General features: G+C 41.0%; 1 protein-coding gene across 1 annotated transcript in view; it reads right to left on the bottom strand.

Annotated features, from left to right (window-relative positions):
* Positions 1–24,757, bottom strand: part of LOC139759822 (transmembrane and immunoglobulin domain-containing protein 1-like) — a 146,706-nt gene that overhangs the window by 44,026 nt on the left and 77,923 nt on the right. Inside the window, exons 2-3 of the mRNA XM_071682310.1 lie at positions 9,375–9,628; positions 6,128–6,229 (exon numbers count right to left, since the gene is read on the bottom strand). Of these exons, the coding sequence (XP_071538411.1) occupies positions 6,128–6,229; positions 9,375–9,628 (356 nt within the window). The remainder of the gene's footprint in view (positions 1–6,127; positions 6,230–9,374; positions 9,629–24,757) is intronic.

The raw sequence follows: 24,757 nt of genomic DNA, 5'->3' as shown, positions 1-24,757 counted from the left end.
AATTTTATCATTATTATTTTGCTTTGTCGCTGTCTCCCGCGTTAGCGAGGTAGCGCAAGGAAACAGACGAAAGAATGGCCCAACCCACCCACACCCACATGTATATACATACATGTCCACACACGCAAATATACATACCTATACATCTCAACGTATACATTTGTATACACACACAGACATATACATAATACACATGTACATAATTCACATTGTCTCCCCTTATTAATTCCCATCGCCACCCCGCCACACATGAAATAACAACCCCCTCCCCCCTCATGTGTGCGAGGTAGCGCTAGGAAAAGACAATAAAGGCCACATTCGTTCACACTCAGTCTCTAGCTGTCATGCAGTAATGCACCGAAACCACAGCTCCCTTTCCACATCCAGGCCCCACACAACTTTCCATGGTTTACCCCAGGCGCTTCACATTCCCTGGTTCGATCCATTGACAGCACGTCGACCCCGGTATACCACATAGTTCCAATTCACTCTATTCCTTGCACGCCTTTCACCCTGCTGCATGTTCAGGTCCCGATCACTCAAAATCTTTTTCACTCCATCTCTCCACCTCCAAATTGGTCTCCCACTTCTCGTTCCCTCTGCCTCTGATACATATATCCTCTTTGTCAATCTTTCCTCACTCATTCTCTCCATGAGTCCAAATCATTTCAAAACACCCTCTTCTGCTCTCTCAACCACTCTTTTTATTACCACACATCTCTCTTACCCTATTATTACTTACTCGATCAAACCACTTCACCCCACATATTGTCCTCAAACATCTCATTTCCAGCACATCCACCCTCCTGCGCACAACTCTATCCATAGCCCACGCCTCGCATCCATATACATTTTTGGAACCACTGTTCCTTCAAACATTGCCATTTTTGCTTTCGGAGATAACGCTTTCGACTTCCACACATTCTTCAAGGCTCCCAGAATTTTCGCCCCCTCCCCCACCCTATGATTCCCTTCCGCTTCCACGGTTCCATCCGCTGCCAGATCCACTCACAGATATCTAAAACACTTCACTTCCTCCAGTTTTTCTCCATTCCAACTTACCTCCCAATTGACTTGACTCTCAACCCTACTGTACCTAATAACCTTGCTCTTATTCACATTTACTCTCAGCTTTCTTCTTTCACACACTTTACCAAACTCAGTCACCAGCTTCTGCAGTTTCTCACATGAATCAGCCACCAGCGGTGTATCATCAGCGAACAACAACTGACTCACTTCCCAAGCTCTCTCATCCACAACAGACTGCATACATGCCCCTCTTCCCAAAACTCTTGCATTCACCTCCCTAACAACCCCATCCATAAATAAATCAAACAACCATGGAGACATCACACATCCCTGAAGCAAACCTACATTCACTGAGAACCAATCCCTTTCCTCTCTTCCTACACGTACACATGCCTTACATCCTCGATAAAAAGTTTTCACTGCTTCTAACAACTTGCCTCCCACACCATATATTCTTAATACCTTCCACAGAGCATCTCTATCAACTCTATCATATGCCTTCTCCAGATCCATGAATGCTACATATAGGATAAAGGAGATAGGGGAGACAGAATACTTCCCACGCTTTCCTCACGTGTCGTGGGGACGGGACGGGAGCGGGGGGCTAGAAACCCTCCCCTCCTTGTATTTTAGCTTTCTAAAAGGGGAAACAAGGAAACAGAAGAAGGAGTCACGCGGGGAATGCTCATCCTCCTCGAAGGCTCAGATTGGGGTGTTTAAATGTGTGTGTATGTAACCATGATGAGAAAGAAGGAGAGATAGGTAGTATGTTTGAGGAAAGGAACCTGGACGTTTTGGCTCAGAGTGAAACGAAGCTCAAAGGTAAAGGGGAAGAGTGGTTTGGGAATGTCTTGGGAGTAAAGTCAGGGGTTAGTGAGAGGACAAGAGCAAGGGAAGGGTAGCACTACTCCTTAAACAGGAGTGTTGGGAGTATGTGATAGAGTGTAAGAAAGAAAACCCTAGCCTGATATGGGTAAAACTGAAAGTTGATGGAGAGAGATGGGTGATTATTTGTGCATATGCACAATATATATATATATATATATATATATATATATATATATATATATATATATATATATATATATATATATATATATATATATATATATATATATATATATATATGTATATATATTTTTTTTTTTCTTTTTTTGCTTTGTCGCTGTCTCCCGCGTTTGCGAGGTAGCGCAAGGAAACAGACGAAAGAAATGGCCCAACCCACCCCCATACACATGTATATACATACGTCCACACACGCAAATATACATACCTACACAGCTTTCCATGGTTTACCCCAGACGCTTCACATGCCCCGATTCAATCCACTGACAGCACGTCAACCCCGGTATACCACATCGCTCCAATTCACTCTATTCCTTGCCCTCCTTTCACCCTCCTGCATGTTCAGGCCCCGATCACACAAAATCTTTTTCACTCCATCTTTCCACCTCCAATTTGGTCTCCCTCTTCTCCTCGTTCCCTCCACCTCCGACACATATATCCTCTTGGTCAATCTTTCCTCACTCATTCTCTCCATGTGCCCAAACCATTTCAAAACACCCTCTTCTGCTCTCTCAACCACGCTCTTTTTATTTCCACACATCTCTCTTAACCTTACGTTACTTACTCGATCAAACCACCTCACACCACACATTGTCCTCAAACATCTCATTTCCAGCACATCCATCCTCCTGCGCACAACTCTATCCATAGCCCACGCCTCGCAACCATACAACATTGTTGGAACCACTATTCCTTCAAACATACCCATTTTTGCTTTCCGAGATAATGTTCTCGACTTCCACACATTCTTCAAGGCTCCCAGAATTTTCGCCCCCTCACCCACCCTATGATCCACTTCCGCTTCCATGGTTCCATCCGCTGCCAGATCCACTCCCAGATATCTAAATCACTTCACTTCCTCCAGTTTTTCTCCATTCAAACTCACCTCCCAATTGACTTGACCCTCAACCCTACTGTACCTAATAACCTTTATATATATATATATATATATATATATATATATATATATATATATATATATATATATATATATATATATATATATATATACATATATATATATATATATATATATATATATATATATATATATATATATATATATATATATATAAATATATATTAATCCACTGACTCAGTTGCATATTGATACACTGACTCAGCTGCACATTAATTCACTGACTCATCTGCACATTAATTCACTGACTCAGCTGCACATTAATCTGCTGACTCGGCTGCATATCAATCTACTGACGAGCGGCAATTAATCTACTGACCCAGCTGCTCCTGAATCCACTGACTCAGCTATATGCTAATCCACTTAATCAGAATCACATTAAACTATCAAGTTATTTGCTCATTTTTTCCATTTGACAAGCTGTACGTTAATCCATTAATCTAGCTGCAAATTAATCCATCAACTCAACTGCTCATTAGGCTGTTGCCCAATGGCATATTAATCCATCAACCTATATATACATTAATTCACTGACAAAGATAATCATTACTCCACGAAAATCTAAACAGGCAAAACATAATTTCAACACATTTGTTCAACACTATAATACTTGGATGAATCACCGGTTTGGCAAGACATTCATGTAGCAACGGATTGATCCAGCAAAAGACCAGTCTCACATCACTTTAATCAAACCTATCATTAATCCAGTCGTTCGTTAATCTAACTAGTCATTAATTTATTAGCTCATTAATCGAACACCATATTAATCCAAAAATGAATTAATCCAGCTATACATTAATCCAATAGCATATTTAAAAAACGGTGTATAAAGCTAACCACACATTCGTCCAAGAACATGCAAATGCAATGGAAGCGTAATCCAACGACTAATTCCAACAGTAACAACAGTACACTAATTCAGCACCACATTAATGCAGCAGCAGATTAATCCAACCGTGGATTAACCTAAGAGCAGCCATTCATTAATCTATTAACACAGATCCGAAGATCCATTAATCTTACAACTCATTAATCCAACACCTCATTAATCCAGCAAGTCATTCTTCCGAAAACGCATAAATCTGTTAAGCAGAGCTGCTCATTAAGGACGTTCGGGGGGCGGGGGCATGATCAGCTCAGTAGGAAGGCTCAACCACAAGGGGCTAAAAAAGTTAAGTCCTTCTCTACCAAAGATTTATTCCATCTCATCCTCGCTACTAACAAGGTTTGACGGGGGGGGGGGTTGAGCAAGGGCCCGTGGCGTGCAGCATGAGACGGTTGGTGGTGCGAGAGTTGTGGACAGAACAGAAGGTTGTGGGTGGAGCAAAAGGTTGTGGATGGAGCAGAAGGTTGTGGGTGGAGTACAGAGTTCATAGCGAAGAAGAGATTAGGACTAACTTAAGATATACGTGGTGAAGAAGAGGTCAAGGAAGGAAAGGGAAGAGGTGAAGCAGAGGGTGAAAGTTGGAGAAGATTGTAGCATGTGAGACGTAGCATAAGAGAGAATGTACACAGCCATTAGAAGGCTGGAACGACAGGGGGCAAGGAGAGCCCCAGAGATGCTGATCTAGTTGTGAGGTTCTTGGAGTAACTGACCTGACCGCTTTAGGAGGGTCCACTTTTTATGGAGGAGGATCCAGAGAACATGAACCTAAACTTGTCAGAAAGGAAGACTAAGATGACCCAAAATACATCAAGGTCCATGGGTAATGTCCTTGCATTACTAAACGGTTCTCAGGTGAACAAACCTAACTCTTGTGAAAGGGATAACAAGATACTAGCCCTGAGGAGCTGGATTTCCAACTGAGACATCTGCTTCGACTGGGAAGTTCTAGAAGGAGTTTTTTAGTTCTAGTGAAGAGTTAAAGTGGGACGATCAAAGGTCTGCCTAGAGAGTCTGACAGGACATGACCTGGCTGTAGCATCAGGTCCATGGTGCAAGGGTCTGTTGAGGGAAGGGGATTACTGACTTGGTTATAGTTGGAATGTAAAGTGGATATTGATCTTTGTCGTTGGGAGGCAGGAAAAGAAACTTAACATGACTGAAAAGAGACCAAGAGAGTCTGAATTTGAAGTAGTCTTGTGATTACTAGATGGAATGACTTTTCTGTGTGGAAGGGACCAGATGGATTCGCCTGACTGATGTAGAAGAGTCAAGAAGGGACGAATTTGTTTGCAGTAGGAGGGTCTAAGTCGTAGGGGACGACCTGATTGTTGCAGGAGAGTCCAGGGTAATTAACCTGTAGTATTAGGAAGGTTCATGTGCGTATGATTTGGTTTTTGTAGAAGGATGTATGAGGGACTAATCTGGCTGTACTTGGAAGGTACAAAAAAGACTGACCTGATTCACAACCCATGGGAGGAGGAAGGAGGAAAATGGTACTAACTTTGGAGTAGTGGGGTGATCAGGGGTACTAACTTTATTGTGGCTTGGAAATCGGAGAGGCTTAACACATTGTGATGGGGATTCAAGGAGAATGAACCTTTTTGTGGCAGGGATCAACAGGACTAGCAATGTTAAGATAAGTTACAATAAAGACTTTTTTCTGTTATGGTGAGAGAGTGGAAAGAGGATTTCTTTGGTGAAAAACATCGTTCTAGTAAAGAGAGAGCCGAAGGACCTAGGGGAAATGATCATCCCATCATTACGATGAATTCAGACGTTCTAAGGTGAACTAGTCTTGTTATGATAAGAAGGTGGAAGGGGAACATTCGCCTGGCTTTGATGGGAGACCTACCGTCAGACAGACTGTTCTGATGAGAGGAGGGTCTAGCGGGTACTGGAATTGGTGTGATGAGGTGGACTTCGGAAGAGTGATTTTGCTGTGATATTAGGGCCTAACGTGTTGAGCAGGTGTTGGAGTAATTCACTTTAGTTTGATACAGGATCTAGAGTGCAACAAAGATATTTCATTGAGAGAACTTAGGGAGAAGTGATTTGCTTAAGTAAAGGAATCGCGGGAACTGTCTTCATGGAGCGAGTGTTTTAATGAAACTGAACTTATATAATGAGGCAGTCATTAAGGATATGTTTCTGAAGTGATTAAACCTTGTGATAAAAAAGGTATAAAGACCGAACTTGAAGAAATGAGAAAATCTTAAGGGACTGACCTTGGTAGCATGGGAGTGGGTGGCGGTGAAACGGTTCTCGGCGGAGTAGACCTGTTGTCCTACTGTCAACAGTTCATCATCGTCCCTTTTCATCCACGTCACCTGGCAAACATCACAGGTATCATAAGCGGTTGGACTGTGCTTAGGGCACTCATAATCTATATCATATTTCCAAGAAATACCAAATCCCACACTATATGAAAATTTCATACTCCAAAACCATTTTCAGTACACAGTCTGCCTGCATATGATGAATGTAAGCTTATCATAACTTACCTTAATTTGTCAGAAAAATACATGGAATTCATAGCACATCTTATATGCTTAAATAGATAGAATTTCAATATATATATATATATATATATATATATATATATATATATATATATATATATATATATATATATATATATATATATATATATATATATATATATATATATATATATATATATATATATATTCATAAAGAAGAGAAATGCCTATATAAAAGTCAGTTATGTTATATGTGAGCAATAAAGGAAGGAAAAATGTGTTATCTCCAAAAAGAAACGAGTGGCGCCCATTCGGTGCTTCAGTCCAGATGGAGAGGGTCTAATTGGCCTGGGATAATTTCTTCTTGATTAGGCAGCCACAGCCACAGCCAGTCATTGCCTCACAGAGGTGCGACCACTTGCACATCTGTCAGTCGAGCCTGAGATGTTTTCTTTCTGCTCCTATACGTACATTCTTATACAAACGAAAAGTTAATGTACCATTTTCTCTGGATGTTGTTATATAAGAAAATATCAAGATGGTAGATTCATATACAGGAGAGAGAGAGAGAGAGAGAGAGAGAGAGAGAGAGAGAGAGAGAGAGAGAGAGAGAGAGAGAGAGAGAGAGAGAGAGAGAGAGAGAGAGAGAGAGAGAGAGAGAGAGAGAGAATACAAGTAGAAGATAAAGTGATCCAGCAATCCTTTCCCTGGTTGTTGTCAGGTAAAAAGAGTAATTCATCCATTGTATTAAATATGAAGATGATAAACGAACATACGAAGTAAAGCTGAAAATTTAGATTACTCCCAGAGTTGTCTCGTGTGACACCTCTAAACTAATTTCATTTCTTGGTAATATTGTTAGTAAATTGGGTCATCTTAACAATTCTCTTAGGAAATCTTTTAGGATTATTGGCCACAAGGGAGAACTGTAATGGCAGTCTCGCGTGCCTGTTAGCCAACTCCCTACCTGGTGTGTGTGTGTGATTATCTATCTATCTATCTATCTATCTATCTATCTATCTATCTATCTATCTAATATATATATATATATATATATATATATATATATATATATATATATATATATATATATATATATATATATATATATATACGGGTGTTATCAGACTCCACTGATCGACGTTACACAGCTTAGGTGAAGCTGTATCATTGGCAGTACAGTCTCGTCAAAGAACTTCTCGTTAAAAAGGAGTTTATATTTCCTGCTTCTGGAAGTAGCGCAGACTTAAGCCGTAGGAGCCTTTAGAAAGTCGTGGGTAACACCAGGATTCACAGAAATTGATCCTTAGATAATTATGTAGTGATAATACATAATGGAGTAGAGAGAGAGAGAGAGAGAGAGAGAGAGAGAGAGAGAGAGAGAGAGAGAGAGAGAGAGAGAGAGAGAGAGAGAGAGAGAGAGAGAGAGTCTATCATGTCCTAAAATCCTGACGTTACGCTGACTTACTTTTTTGCTATATTTTGATTACTTAGGGGAGATACTTACGGCAGGGTGCCATTTGGACGGGAAGGTAAGTTTCAAAGTGCTTCATGATAAAGGTAGTAGGGTTAGTTGCATAGCTCAAGATAAATTGATTTACTTTTGCAATGGTAGGTTAGTCAACGGCCGACCTGTAAAGATTTGTCCATTGTATGTGTGTGGACAGAGAAACTTGCTGATTAACTTCACCGTTTCTCTCTTTCTTTCTCTGCCAGGGAAAATAAACTTTTTCCCATGAAAGCTTGCATACTGATCATCTTATTACAGCCGATAATTTCACCAGAATTAAGGGAGATATAACCTGGAGCCCTGGAAACTAATGCCTTCCCACCTACTGCTGTGGGATTCAAGAAGAGAAGAAGCTGCTGCCACTCTATAATCCGTAAACAAATTGAATATTCGGTTTCATGATCAGTTGCTGCAGCATGAATTAATTACTGAATTTTACATATTTGCAGTTATGAAGAGGCTAACTTTATTGGATATTAGAATACATATTAATTATGCATACAAGTATTTTATAGGCATGAATCATAGGCATGAATGATATCCATGAATTAGGACATAATGAAGTAAAGTTGTTTTCTCCTTGGGAAGCCATCTTTGCTGCTGCAGTTGCCAGGCACTGCAGGCTCATAGGTTTCCAGACATTAATGCCGCTCCTATTTTCTGCTTTCAACTTTTGTATAAAACTGCTCAAGAGATCTCTAGAAAATCTATGAATGTACCTTGATCTCACGTCTTAAGAGGAGGAAGCGATGCACTGTTCGCCCTTGGACCACGTGAAGAGAATCCTAGAATCGTTTTTGGGATTTCTGTGGCTTGCTGCAGCGCCCAGTGAGGCGCCAGTCTTATACTGAGCAGGACGCTGGGTGACGACCATACAAGGCCCTGCCATGGTCACTGATAGTTCACTATCCCTATCCTCACTGGCAACCACCATATAGACCATTCAGTCATCCATATCAACCCTTCAGTCATCCATATCAACCTGTCGGCACCTTATCACTGCCCTCCCAACCCACCAACCCCTTCCTAACCTGTCAACCCTATTCCAACCAGTCAGCCAACCAAACCCGTCAACCCCTATCCTAACCCGTCAACCCCCATCGCAACCTATTATCCTCTCTATCCTTTCCCATCAACCGCCATCCCAACCCATTAACACTAGACTAAACTATCAACTCCATCCCAATCCATCAATTCTTAACATAACAAGGCACCACCCTATCCTCCCTTACACAGCATCTCTTCCTTATTAACACCTGGTCAGTCCAACGTTCCAGCCTCGTCTGCGTTATACTCTCACCGTTTTAACACTGCCTTACCTTGAAGTCGGTCAATTTTGCTCCTATTAATGTGCCATCACTTTACATCGTCCTATTAAAGCCAAGCTCTCCGGCAATCCTGTCAATCTACAGGGTACTCCGTACTTCCCCTTGCATAGCCCATCCCCCTCCATACAAGGCTCGACTGCCCCGTTAAACTCACCATTTCATCGGAGAGGTGATGAGTGGAGCAGGAGAAGGAAGCCTGGCCTCCGACCTGTGCCAGGACCTCGGTGTTGTTCTGGGCGTTGGGGTCGAGTGGTCCCTGGGTGTTCAGCGTCAGTGCCGCCGCCCAAGACTCCTCCTCTTGTTCGTCCACTGCCCTTGCCTCCTGATCCCCGCCGCCCACACGCACACCGCTGCCATCTGACGCCCATTCCACTGTGTCGCTCTCTGCTCTCACCTGAGGCTTGCCTGCTGGGAAGAATCCTGAACGTTAGAGCTAAGGCAATATTCTGAGGGCGCTATACTGGGATAACATTTTGCAACATCATTTTAGAACTGTCGCCTGGGAGCAATAGCCTGGGTCTATAACCTGGAGAAATATTCTCTAGCAATATTCTTTGGGCCGAATTTTGAGGACAACATTCTAGCTGGAATATTCAAAGAACAATACTATCATCCTTCACTGGAAGTGTGCGGCCCATTATTCAGATATTGTTGTAAGGGCAATATTGTTGTAAGGACAATATTGTTGTAAGGGCAATATTCCGAGCAATAGTATTCAAGAGTAACGTTCTGGTTTGGTAATATGGGTCAGTATCACGTTGTGATTTACGGATACATTACCCCAGACTACTCTGGTTATTACTATCTGATAGCGTTTCAATTATGTTACAAAAAGCAGTGGGTTTTGGGTAAGCTTTTATCACCATTACAACATTAGATAAGGGTCTCATGAACATGATGGTGTACTGAAGATAAGAATGCAATGAAAATGAAGTTGTTGTTAACATGTGGGTGCAGTCATGATGAGGGTGTATTGAAGACGGTGTGGTACAGATAACAACGTGATGAAAATCAGGGTTTTGTAAAGATGAAAGTTGGTGAAGATGAAGGTGTAGTGAAGAAGCTAGGTTCAAGGCCGGTCGAAGCAGATTAAGATAACAATAATGAGGAAGAAATGAACTGTAGTTCCTGGTTTGGATACGTTAAGAAGGATAGTTAAAGACTTGTTGTCTGGAAATGATGATTCCTTCGTTTGTTTGCTAAAGGCGGAAGGTAATTAGAAATATGATATAACAGTAACAGAAGTAATAATGATTACAATACTTCAGTGTCCGCTAAGGCAATATACATATATAAATTTTCCCTGAAATGTTGTTTTGCTGTCTTAAATATTCATGATCCCAACGTACAATCAATCATATGGTAAGAAAATAAGACTAAAAGTTAGTTGCATGAAAACTGTTAGAATGAATGATCTTATGATATTCAAATCCAAACAGCTTCTCTGGGTGAATTTCTATAGAAACTCTGTGTTACTAGATTCCTTTTTCGAATGATCATTTGTTTAAGTGAGATTATTCAAAGTTGCTGCCAAAGTCTCTCGGTGTTTGGAATAATATTAATACTCTGACGATGTTTCAGTAGGAAACAGAAGCAGTTCTTGCTACTCTGGTTTATGGATCTTGGCTAATTCATGTAACTGCCTCTTCGTATGATGTCCACAGTCACTATCCCATAGCTCAGTTTTTTCAATTCATTCCCAATTTTGTACAATAATATAATCTCTACATTTTTTCTGATGTGCTTCTTTTGCATGATTTTATGTTGTGGCCTTTGTTTGTTTGTTTTAACCTTGCATATTTCAAGGAACTGCCCGCTGCTGACTACAATAAAGTGGTTTAAGGATTTAAAAGTTGTGTTTAGGTCATACTTCATTCTTCTGTCTCTCATGATGCGCAGATTTAGGGCCTCTACTGTTCCCTTGTATTTCAACTCTTAATTTAATTCTGATTTCTTCCTTGCCTTCTACTGGACCCTCTCCATCATTACTGTGTGTGTTTGTGTTTGTGTGTGTGTGTGTGTGTGTGTGTGTGTGTGTGTGTGTGTGTGTGTGTGTGTGTGTGTGTGTGTGTGTGTGTGTCATTCACTTACACACATAAACCAACATTGCCTTTAGCTGCGTTATTCGAAAAAAGTTAGTGATGGATTTTCTTGCACCATTAATCATGTCCTGCTTCTCTGACGGGAAACAGGCCTTTAGGGAAAAAAATCTTATATAAGCGGGAAATATTCAAGCGAACACATTACGCAAGAAGATATCTTCTGGTTAACCTTATATATCACATGAGTCTATCAAGCTTCCTGAAATAATGAGAACGTGTCCATTTCGTTATTCTGCTGCACCCCTCTGATGGATTTACGTTTCTTCAGTCACTGATTACATTGTGAGAAATTAACATGCAAATTGTGTTTGTTCTTATTCTTAAGCAGAGCAATTTATATGCGACTTCCATGATGGATAGCTCAAGTTGCCTCAGACAGTAGTTTTTAATGGATGTTTAGGTCGAGATGGAAAAATGACAGCCCCTGCTGATGCTTACAAGGAATATTGGTATATCTAATATCTGGCATAATCAGAGGTTCGGACGCTCATAAAGTGTTGGCTGTAGGTGCTGCTGTGTTGGGGTCTTTCTCCCAGTAACCTTGAAACCATCAAGCCAAGCGTCGTGCCAGTCGTCTAACCACCTCATCATGTTACCATGATTTATACAGTTGACGCCATCCTGACAATCATTTGACGCCATCTGGACGCCACTCCTCAAACTTCCCTGTTTCGAAAGCCAAACCTACAGAGCATCATCGGATGAACCTTGTGCCTTTCAGAAAGTAAACCCTGCAAAGTCCAACTTCATTTAGAGAACATCCGGGATGGATTTCAAGTTAGTCGGAGTATCCTGGGAAGGTTGATGCACCAAGTATATGCTCTCACCAAAAAGTTCTAAGTAAGTTTGAGCTTGAACTTGGGTGTGTTTAGCTAATCAACTTTGGCTTTCTTACACGTCTAAAGATGTCAAGAAATATTCTATCAAAAGAAGAGTTAGAAATTAGTATACATAACCATTTCTGTCAGTACAACCAATTCATTATGATAAAGTGTGGTCCTTGGCAAGAGGGGGTCTGTACCGCTCGCTTCGACTGGATCCCAAAATCGCCTCACCTGGAATCCCGATTAGACCGAAGAGATGGCAAAGCCACCATCATAGACTGATGGACGTTAAACAACCTAAACAACCCAGCCAGTGACGAGACCAGAGAACGTATGAGCTCCTCAGAAATACTCGATCAGATCCCAGCGATCACCACATACCTCAGGTCTCGGATGGCCTGCATGCTACCCCAGCCTGAGACCCCTCCAGTCTTAATTCCTGTTGAGCGTTCATCAACCCACCTTCCCCTGACCCTACTACTATTTGTTATTGATCTGCATATAAAATGTATGTTGTTGCCCATAAATTCGCGCAATCATTGCACTTGGCACAGGAGCGAAGGCTTAGCAAGGACGATAGAAGATTATCTGATAATTAATTGTCAGTGGTTGTCATCTATTTTGGACTGTTCCGCAGTAAGAGAGGCGCTGACCTCAAATCAGAAATGAGAGCTACAATATATGAAAGATTCAACCAAAGCTGGATGTGAGGGAACTCATTTGCAAGCAAATGCTGCAGAGTGGTCTTACGGTCAAATGCTGCAGAGTGGTCTTACGGTCAAATGCTGCAGAGTGGTCTTACGGTCAAAACTCCTGTTGCTCAGAGTTGTCATTGCTCGTGACCGTCAGGCTTAGCTGAGAACTTAGTATCAATTACTTCAGAATATGGTGCCCCTCATCATCATCCCTAATATTAAACTTTACCCTTAAAATCCCTGATATCAGGACAATGCAGCTCAACATCTCAGTCTCCAGGATCTAATGGTCCTAAGCTTTCCCTTCACAGAGACATGGTAAAGCTTACTTTATCGTACATCAGGATCTGGTGGGCTGCAGTATCCCATACATCATAACCTAATGCCCCTTACTGTTGCTTAACTCAGGATCTAGTGATCATCAATAATGTCCACAACAGGATCTTGTATCTGTAAACACCCTCTACTACAGGATATCGTAACCTTGAACATCTGTACATGGAATCTGTTGTCGTGAACATCATCTACATCCGTCTAATGGTCCTGAACACCCTCTACATCAGAATCTGATGACCTTCAACTCTACACAGGATCAAGTAAACCTAAACATCTGCTTCAGCATTAGGTACCTCAACTTACTTCATTTCATGAGCTTTTACTCTCAACATCTCTAACATCAGGATTTTTCTCCAAATGGCCTAGAATGGGAGACGGAGAAGTCTGGTATATGGGTCACCACTCACCAGACAATAAGAATGACAGCCAGTATCATCAGAGAGAGAGAGAGAGAGAGAGAGAGAGAGAGAGAGAGAGAGAGAGAGAGAGAGAGAGTCATGCTTTATGACAAACAATTGATCTCATGAATTTCTACTGCTCTCTAACGCGTTTAATTGCGCGTTGGTATCTTGAAGCAACAGGGAATTCTGATTATCATTCGGACAGAGTCGTGGAGTGAACTCTAAACAGAACTCATGTGACTTCAGACGCTTTGTCCTAAAGTTTGTAACAACAAATCAACCCTCTTCAACGTCCTGGTTAATCTCACACTGAATATTTTCCCCCAAGCTGAGAGAGACATTACCCCATTTTGTTCTCGTGGCCTCTGAAATACCATGACCGCTTGGCATTCTGATATTGCGATTTCAGATTTTTTTTTTCAATTTGTCGGATGATGTAGGTGAAAGGCTTTGTTCCAAACTTTGTAATTACTGGTATAAAATGAAATTTTGTTATCCTTTCACATACAAAGTCCAGCATTTTCTGTTGACAGATTAAATGACATGCTTTGTGCTCCCATAGTTGACAATTTTTTTTTATTGAGAGGACTGTTGTAATGTTTTGCTTTATGGAATATTAGCCAATAGCCTACCATGTTTTGTTATTAAATGTTTTTGTTGCGAAGTCAAAGGGAATGTAGTTGTCATGATGTGGGAGTCATAAACTAACCATCACAGCTGCACTGCCTCTCACTTTAGTATGTTCCTTTACATTAACAGATCAAGAATTATCATCAGTAAGTGCACCTTCCTAACAGGGATGTTATAGGCTGGTGTCAGGATAAGGCAGAAACTAACGTGTGGCTTTCCTGTCATTTCCCCCACGGGAAAGCCGGTATTCTAGACTTTATTACCTTCATTAGGGTAGCGGCGCTAAGTTGCTTAATATGTGGGTTAATATGGTTAAGAGGGTCTCCCTAAATTGGTTTCAAGAAGTTTACATATCTAACACTGCTCTCAACCTTCTTGGGAATTGTTTGGATGTAACTTTGATGTAAACCTGTTTAGATAAGCCTAAAACCTATGTAGTATTGCTGCTACAATATTCTGACTGACACAGTGAAGGAGGACTATACTGACCCGGCAATCTGCTTAATGTAATGTACTCTACATTCAGGCAGGTACAAAGCACGCAGACCAAAGCGGGACACATGCTAAATTTTTACACTTATATTTACATGAAAAGTGTGTGATAAAGCTTCCCATCAAGACTGTCTATAAACAGCTATCATACGTATGATCACATATATTTTCATTATGATTACATTGCTTTTTACATCTGTAATCAAACTGTATAGTAAGATATTTTGCTATATATGTACACTGACAACTCAACACCTCATTTCTTAATCTTCTTTTAATTCTATTCCATCCCTAATTCGATTTATGCGTCATGTCGAAGCAACTACCAATACAAGGACAGATTCAGGCAAGATATCCTCAAAGAGTACACATAACCTAGTTATGTTTAACACCCCTTAAACAAGGCCACTTCCATCTTCTCTTACTATCATTCCTCATGCCTTTACCGTTCTCTTTGATGACTATAATTCCAGCAATCAACATGATAAACATACTTGGTATCACTGAAAATTTACTTTGGCCAGCAAAGCTTACAGTACACTGATGGCTGATTCTCTACAAGAAACTGGACATTCTCTTTAGATAATGGTTATTCTTCGCTGAATAGCAGCTCAGATAATACGAGGGAATAATAAATCCTTATAAAGATTACAGCGTTCACATCTGGATTGGACTGGATTAGCCAATCATACTTGCTTAATAAAATGAATTCCAAAGCAATCTGACTTTTCAACTTTCCTTCTGCGACCCCCAACTTTGACCTGCTCTTCCCATGCCGCACATCGGTTTGCTTTCCCTCTTGTATGGATAATTCTAAGGATTTTGATCACAAGAATTGGGAGCTCATCTGTCTCCACCATTGGCAAGACTAAACGACACTCGGTAAGTCACGAAGTCACATGTTTACTGCGTACTCATTTGCAACCCAAGTGTGGGGTCTGGAAAGTCTTCCTCTACACGTCAACTTTTGATCTTCATATCATGTCTCTAGTTACCACAATGATCTGCTTCTTTTCAAACCTATGTTGAAACTCATATTGTTTTCCATTTGTCATTCTTTTCCATTGTATTGGCCCCTCTCTTTACTCCTGCCCACATGATTATGATGAAATCATACTCTCACTGCCTGAACGACACCTCAACCGCTGTTCTGATGGTAATGAAGTGAGGTCATACCTGACATCTCTCTAGGTGTTGAACAGGTATTGCAACATGAAAGCACACCGAGGTCCGCCAAAGGTGCACTTCTACAATCAGCGTCTTTCCTTACTCCTTAAGGTGATTAAAGCTAATAAACTTGGCGTACACGCCCACATAATTAACGCTATCGTCTTGCTGACCTGAATAGTTCATAACTATTCATACATCAGTCAGAACATCGATGAAGCAATCCTTGTCTCTAAGACATCGATGTGGAATCTTCATCTGGGAATGTCCACCACGCGACCCCTATCTTATCACTCTCTGGCATCCTCCGGTAGTACGACAATACCCGTCTCTCGCAGTGGTCTCAAATTGACCAAGCTTTCTACAGCCCAAAGCGCAAAACTTCAGCAACAGCCCATTAACTCAGGACCTCGGGAACGCCTTCCCTTTCTGCAAATTTCCCGTGAGTTGAAGCATCCGCACAACTCTCCCATGGATCGCCTACCTAACCATACCTCATGACTCCCGCCTCGGCGTCAGGAAGCCATGCAAAGACTCAACTCTGGTACCAGTACCTCAGGACAACTGCCATACCTCCAGCACCTGAATCAGCTCTACAGGAGTCCTGCCTGCACTACATCATCGCAACTAACCTCAACCTCGTACCTAATTCCATGTCACTTTTAGTCGCTCACTTGGAGCAGAGGATATAGCACTAAGAAAGTGAGTGGAAAATCTTTTATGGTTAAATAACAGAGCACCAGATTAAAGAGATATGTGATCAAAAGGAAAGCATGACTTCTAGATATTCTATGAGTATGATGTCATATGATGAAGGGATATAACTGGATGGAATATCAAAGCCTGAAGCAACCTGGAGACTGTAGTTGATTACATGAAAAACCACTCTAAAACCTATTAGGTTACAGAGGCAGAGGAAATAATGAGAGATGAGAAAGCAAGATCCGAGCAGCAGGGATGAAAGTTCTCCGTTTCATGCTAGGAGTAACAAGACGAATTAGGAGACGTTATGAAAAGAGAAGAAAGCTAAACTTCACATCTCTAATGCGAAGTAAAAAGAAAAAAACAAATTTAGGTGACACAAGCAGGAGGGTGGATTGCACCAACCAGGCATATATAATAGATACTTGATTGGATCTAAGAAGAAGCCATCTTGGAGTAACAAGAATATGGTAGAAAGGTAACATTAATGGTCCAGGAATTATACGAGGACTTAGTGCAGGGCAAGAAAATAATCTATAAAAAGAACATTTGCTTTAGAAAAAGGTAAAGCAGCCCTAGCAGGAGACGACAGTAGCTATACAAGCGGAACGATTGACACACACAGGGGTACTGAATAAGACCATATCTTACATAGAAAACTTTCTTAAGTTTTATTATTTTGTTCAACTCATGAAACAAAGATCATAATCATCACAAATAAAGTGTAAATGATAAAGAACAATAAAGAGGCCATGCATTATGTGAATAAAGGAGGAATCGACAGTAAATAAAGTATCCTCATATGAAAAAAAAATATGTTTTCAATAACAAACATCTACTTTATGCTCAGCCCTGTGCACTCTCTCATCCCTGGATCTCCATTCTTTATATTGTTCTCAAGTATTTCACATAAACCAAACTTCCCTTCCCCCAAAAAATACAATCCATTTAAAAACATGTATACATGTGTGTATGTGTGTGTGTGTGTGTGTGTGTGTGTGTGTGTGTGTGTGTGAGAGAGAGAGAGAGAGAGAGAGAGAGAGAGAGAGAGAGAGAGAGAGAGAGAGAGAGAGAGAGAGAGAGAGAGACAGGAGCGCAAGCCTTTCTCAAAGCATCAAACACCAGACACTCCACAGGCGTATGATAAACAGCGAACAATAACATCATGAAGCAGTGGCGGCCAACAAGTTGTAAACGTGAGCGTAACAAGAACTGGTGATATGGAGGACGTAAAAGAAAGGATTCCACTTTCTGTCTTGTGTGCTGTTAATGGTGACGCCGGCCCTCGAAAACAATGAATTTATTTCCTGTTCTGTCTTAGGCAGGGCCACCCGAGCTTGTTCTGGGAAACGACTCGTCCACGCCAGACTGGGGCACAATATTTGTCAGATTGATTAATGGTTCCGGGAATAGTCGCGATGGTGCAGCGGGCTTCCCTCTACCACCGACACTCGAAGATCCATGTTCGATCTTGGGTGTTTCTGGTTACTGTCACCAACAAGGTCCAGGACTGAATTAATTCGCGCCAGGAAGAGGCCACTTAACTGAGTGGGAAACGGCGTCAATCTGGCGTTAGCTTGTCGAATATTCATGAGGTGCGTGAAGGAGGATCGAGGAGCTGTTATTGTACAATGGTCTTGGGGATTACCGTGTTATGTTAGCGGGACGGTCCGCGCCTGGCACCGGCTGCCCACCACACACACACACCCAAGACTTCCTTGATGCTAATGAAGGAAGGAAACGGCTATAAAGTAAGGAAGAGAAGAGGAGGTGTGCCAAACCAAGTGAAAGAGTGAAGATGAGAGGGCTCACTTATCAAAGGAGAGAATATGTTGATAAAGTATAAGGAGGACGCTGATAAAACAGAGGTATAAAGGTAGTAAAGTAGAGAGAAAGAAAATTCAGGGAGGAAAGGTACTATAAAATTTGACGGAAAAATAAGGGAGACAAGATAAGTGAAGTGATGACAAAGGAAAAAATATGAAATAGACAAGATAATCTAGAAGGTAAGATAGAGAAGGAAAGTCAGGACAGTATAGCCATATGGAATGAGTAGAGACAGCAGGCTGGTCCAAGGTGTATGCTGCTGTGTAAACTCTGAAGATGGGTGAGATTGTCTCCACCAGGCTGAGGACACCAAAGATAAGACTTCAGTAGGACTCAAAGAGCGTCTCAGAACTGAGATGATATTCAAACCTGTATAGGGTTACAGCAGATCGCGACAAACAGAATGCTCTTTCACAAAGTTCATCTTTATAGTATTTTGGGTATCATTTTCAGAATGCTTCTGTAGGCAGTGGCTGCCTTACATATTTCATATTCATATTCAGTGCTAAATGTCACTATCATTTCACACTTTAGATTTGATTGTGTGGCCAGCTGACAATGTAGGGTTCCCAGTCTTGCCTTACTAAATCAGTAATGAAAGAAATCTTAAAAAGCGTGATAGGTTAACAAAAACAATCCTTTTGGGATAAGCAGACATTATTCATTATACCTGTTAGGGATTTCTTAAGAATATTCCTTGTGCAATAACAGTCCTTTGCCTTTAAACTCTTTATCATGAGTATCATCCCTGTATGTGGATGTTTATATTGTCTAAAAACATATTGAATTTCGTTATTTTGTGTGTAGTAGCTGTATCTTATGAAATGTACACCCTAGGACAGACAACGCACCTCGATCATCTATTATAAAAACGATTTTAGAAAGAATAAGGTGGCGGTAGGAGGCTTGTAGGAGCAGTCCGTTGTGTATTGACGTGGTGGCGACGCTCGGCAGCCCACTCCCCAGTGTGTGTTAAAGGCTGGCGGGTCATAAACCTTTGATATCAGCCGATATGTGGCTCCCATGGAGAGAGAGAGAGAGAGAGAGAGAGAGAGAGAGAGAGAGAGTAGATAACATGACACCTGAATATATATATATATATATATATATATATATATATATATATATATATATATATATATATATATATATATATATATATATATATATATATATATATTTTTTTTTTTTTTTTTTTTTTTTTGCTTTGTCGCTGTCTCCCGCGTCTGCGAGGTAGCGCAAGGAAACAGACGAAAGAAATGGCCCAACCCACCCCCATGCACATGTATATACATACGTCCACACACGCAAATATACATACCTACACAGCTTTCTATGGTTTACCCCAGACGCTTCACATGCCCTGATTCAATCCACTGACAGCACGTCAACCCCGGTATACCACATCGCTCCAATTCACTCTATTCCTTGCCCTCCTTTCACCCTCCTGCATGTTCAGGCCCCGATCACACAAAATCTTTTTCACTCCATCTTTCCACCTTCAATTTGGTCTCCCTCTTCTCCTCGTTCCCTCCACCTCCGACACATATATCCTCTTGGTCAACCTTTCCTCACTCATTCTCTCCATGTGCCTAAACCATTTCAAAACACCCTCTTCTGCTCTCTCAACCACGCTCTTTTTATTTCCACACATCTCTCTTACCCTTACGTTACTTACTCGATCAAGTAACAGAGAAGGGGGCCAGGTGAGGATATTCCCTCAAAGGCCCAGTCCTCTGTTCTTAACGCTACCTCGCTAATGCAGGAAATGGCGAATAGTATGAAAGATATATATATATATATATATATATATATATATATATATATATATATATATATATATATATATATATATATATATATCTTTTTTTTTTTTTTTTTTTTTTTTTAGATTTTCTAAAAGAGGGAGCGGAGGAGGGGGCCATGTGGGGATGTTCCCTCGGAGGCCCGGTCCTCTGTTCTAAACGCTACCTCGCTAATGCGGGAAATGGCGAATAGTATGAAATATATATATATATATATATATATATATATATATATATATATATATATATATATATATATATATATATATATATATATATGTAAATGCGTGTGTGTCCTCGAGTAAAGCGTTAAAAAATGCTATGATAGCCACCGGTCTTGAAATACAAAATTTATACACAACTCTTCAAACGCTGGTTAGGTATTTCCAGACTACAATTTTTGCTGTACAAACGAAGTATCATTGACTTTAGTGAGTCAGTCATAACACGAAATGACAAATGCGAAAGATGTTCAAAGCTACTCTAAAGGTAATTGGAAACTTGTTGATATACAAACAGAGCTAAAATCCTATCATACTACAACATATGCTCGTAGCATTAAGGTATTCTCGGACAAAAAACATACTTTAACCTGTCCTGTGCTGCCAGCCTACGTCTCATGACAACGCTTAAGAAATATAGTCAATATGGGCCGCTTTGGGCCGCTCAGCTTCTGACTAATACTGTATATACGAGCACTAACTTCGTCTGGCGCCTAAGATAATGTTTCTTAATGGTTATCTACTGCCCTCAAGTTTCCTGCTACGTGCCCTCGGTCTCTACTGGTGCAGTGGGGTTTCTAATGATAAGTTATGGTCTCTAACTCTGAAGTGTTGTCTCTATTGGCGCATTGTACTCTCTATTTTTTTTCTTTCCAGATATGTATTTGTTAGTCTCCCATGGTAAGGTTTCGTCTCCAACAATACATACAACATACGAGTTGTCTCTGAATAATCTGTAAAGAATTCTTTTCGTCTCATGTGATTATCATGACTCCTAGAAGGTATCTGAAAGTGCATCTTGGGTCTCGAACAGTGTGATGCTGTTGCTCCTATGTCTGTGATGAAGAGTGTTGCTGTAAGTGCTAGAGCTTTTTCAAATTTGGGTGATGTGTATCCTTTTGAAGCAGATGGTGTGTTGGACGATCTACTGTAAGCTGGAAGCAGTGGGCCTGCAGTGTTAGGAACAAGATATAATCATCGTATGTGAAGAAAGACCTGAGGTTATCTCTCAAAAATGTCGGGATTCTAATGGAACATTTCTTTTTATGTTAAACAAACAACTTCAGATTGTGTTGAAATTATGTGGAGTCTTTTCACATAAACAGTTTACATGGCACAAACAGATTGGATGTGGACAGTTTTCACTGTCTACCGGTAATATATGAGGTCAAACATTTTCATAAATTGGACAATATGAAAGATTCGTGCAGTTTCTATGTGATATGAAAAGTTTCGATATAGTCAGTTTACTTGGTATGTGCATTTTGCACAATGAGGACAAGATGCATAAGGTGGACGAGTTACATATCATACATACTTTCAAACCAAGACACTAAAATAAAACTTGATTTGAAGTTCAATAGAATAAATCGAAAAAACTTTTATAGAACTAAAGAACGTAGCAAAAAATTCATTTTCACATTTTCAACACAGATCCGGGCAACAGATCACTCAGCCGGGATCTTTGGACCTAAGCCACAATATTGTGGATAATGATTTTAGGGCTGCAGATTTTACCATCAGCCCTCGAGCAAGACACGTTCAGCCAGATTTATTCAGCTAAAGTTCTATATCTTGAAGCCTAACTCGTGAACTTTACAATTTAGTTTCCACTCAAAGCTAATGATTATTGGTCGGTGTTGGAAGATGTATCATCTGCGCCTACAGAGTACTTCAGGTTCATGGCATAGGACACACCATAACCTCCTATGGAAAGCACTACACGGAAAAAGTGTTCATATTATGCTCCTCAGTTTAACTCAAGTCTTAATTCAATTCAATCATCAGTTTCTGCAGTTTCTCACTCGAATTTGCCACCAGCATTCTATCATCAGAAAAAAAAAAAAAACTGACTCACTTCTCAGGTTCTCTTATCCTCAATAAATTGCTTATTCCTCTTTCTAAGATTCGCATTTACCTCCCTCACCACCCCATCCCTATACAAATCTAACAAGCAAGGTTATTAGGATCAGCAGGGTTGAGGGACAAATTAGTTGGGATGAGTCTGAATGGAGAAAAAGTGAAGGAAGTGAAGTGTTTTAGATATCTGGGAGTGGACTTAGCAGTGAATGGAACCATGAAAACGGAAGTGACTTAGGGTAGGGGAGGAGGCGAAGGTTCTGGGAGCAATGAAGAATGTGTGGAAAGAGAGAACGTTATCTTTGAGACCGAAAATAGGTATGTTTGAAGGAATAGTAGTTCCAACAATATTATATGGTTGTGAGGCATGGGCTATAAATAGGGTTGTACTGAAGAAGGTGAATGTGTTGGAAATGAAATGTTTGGAGACAATATGTGGTGTGAGGTGGTTTGATCGAGTAAGTGATCGAGTAAGTAACGAAAAGGTAAGAGAGCTGTGCGGTAATAAAAAGTGTGATTGAAAGAGAATAAAAGGGTGTGTTGAGACTGCTTGGACATATGGAGAGAATGAGTGAGCAAAGGTTGACAAAGAGGATATATGTGCCAGAGATGGAGACAAGGAGAAGCGCGAAGCCAGAGTGGAGGTGAAGGGATGGAGTAAAAAAGATTTTGAGCAATCGGGGCCTGAACATGCAGGGAACTGAGAGGCGGGCAAGGAATAGAGTGAATTGGAACGATATTGTATACCCGGATTTACGTGCTGTCAGTGGCCTGAACCAGGGCATGTGAAACGTCTGGGGTAAACCATGGAAAAGTCTGTGGGGCCCGGATGTGGATAGGGAGCTGTGATTTCAGTGCATTACACATAACTAGATACTGAGTGTGAATGAATGTGGCCTTTCATTTTGTCTGTCTTCCTGGCGCTACCTCGATAACGCAAGGGGTGGCGATGCTGTTTCCTGTGGGGTGGGGTTGCTCTGGGAATGGATGAAGGCAAGCGAGTATGAATGCGTACATGTGTTTACATGTATATGGCTGTGTATGTGTATGTATATAAATACATACATATTTATATATATATATATATCTTTCTTTCTTTTAAACTATTCGCCATTTCCCGCGTTAGCGAGGTAGCATTAAGAACAGAGGACTGGGTCTTTGAGGGAATACCCTCACCTGGCCCAATTCTCTGTTTCAGAAGTGGTAGAGGATGTGTGGATCAGGTGTTTGCTTTGAAGGAAGAATGTATGTGAGAAATACTTAGAAAAGCAAATGAATTTGTATGTAGCACTTATGGATCTGGAGAAGGCATATGAGAGAGTTGATAGAGATGCTCTGTGGAAGGTATTAAGAATATATGGTGTGGGAGGCAAGTTGTTAAAAGCAGTGAAAAGTTTTTATCGAGGATGTAAGGCATGTGTACGTGTAGGAAGAGAGGAAAGTGATTGGTTCTCAGAGAATGTAGGTTTGCGGCAGGGGTGTTTGATGTCTCCATGGTTGTTTAATTTGTTTATGGATGGGGTTGTTAGAGAGGTAAATGCAAGAGTTTTGGAAAGAGGGGCAAGTATGAAGTTTGTTGGGGATGAGAGAGCTTGGGAAGTGAGTCAGTTGTTGTTCGCTGATGATACAGCGCTGGTGGCTGATTCATGTGAGAAACTGCAGAAGCTGGTGACTGAGTTTGGTAAAGTATGTGAAAGAAGAAAGTTAAGAGTAAATGTGAATAAGAGCAAGGTTATTAGGTACAGTAGGGTTGAGGGTCAAGTCAATTGGGAGGTAAGTTTGAATGGAGAAAAACTGGAGGAAGTAAAGTGTTTTAGATATCTGGGAGTGGATCTGGCAGCGGATGGAACCATGGAAGCGGAAGTGAATCATAGGGTTGGGGAGGGGGCGAAAATCCTGGGAGCCTTGAAGAATGTGTGGAAGTCGAGAACATTATCTCGGAAAGCAAAAATGGGTATGTTTGAAGGAATAGTGGTTCCAACAATGTTGTATGGTTGCGAGGCGTGGGCTATGGATAGAGCTGTGCGCAGGAGGGTGGATGTGCTGGAAATGAGGTGTTTGAGGACAATATGTGGTGTGAGGTTATTTGATCGAGTAAGTAATGTAAGGGTAAGAGAGATGTGTGGAAATAAAAAGAGCGTGGTTGAGAGAGCAGAAGAGAGTGTTTTGAAATGGTTTGGGCACATGGAAAGAATGAGTGAGGAGAGATTGACCAAGAGGATATATGTGTCGGAGGTGGAGGGAACGAGGAGAAGTGGGAGACCAAATTGGAGGTGGAAAGATGGAGTGAAAAAGATTTTGAGTGATCGGGGCCTGAACATGCAGGAGGGTGAAAGGCGGGCAAGGAATAGAGTGAATTGGATCGATGTGGTATACCGGGGTCGACGTGCTGTCAATGGACTGGATCAGGGCATGTGAAGCGTCTGGGGTAAACCATGGAAAGATGTGTGGGGCCTGGATGTGGAAAGGGAGCTG

Source organism: Panulirus ornatus, chromosome 34 (genome assembly GCF_036320965.1).
Source record: "Panulirus ornatus isolate Po-2019 chromosome 34, ASM3632096v1, whole genome shotgun sequence".
Lineage (NCBI taxonomy): Eukaryota > Metazoa > Arthropoda > Malacostraca > Decapoda > Palinuridae > Panulirus > Panulirus ornatus.
Note: the sequence above shows the minus strand (reverse complement) of the source record. Positions and strands in the feature narration are given on the sequence as shown.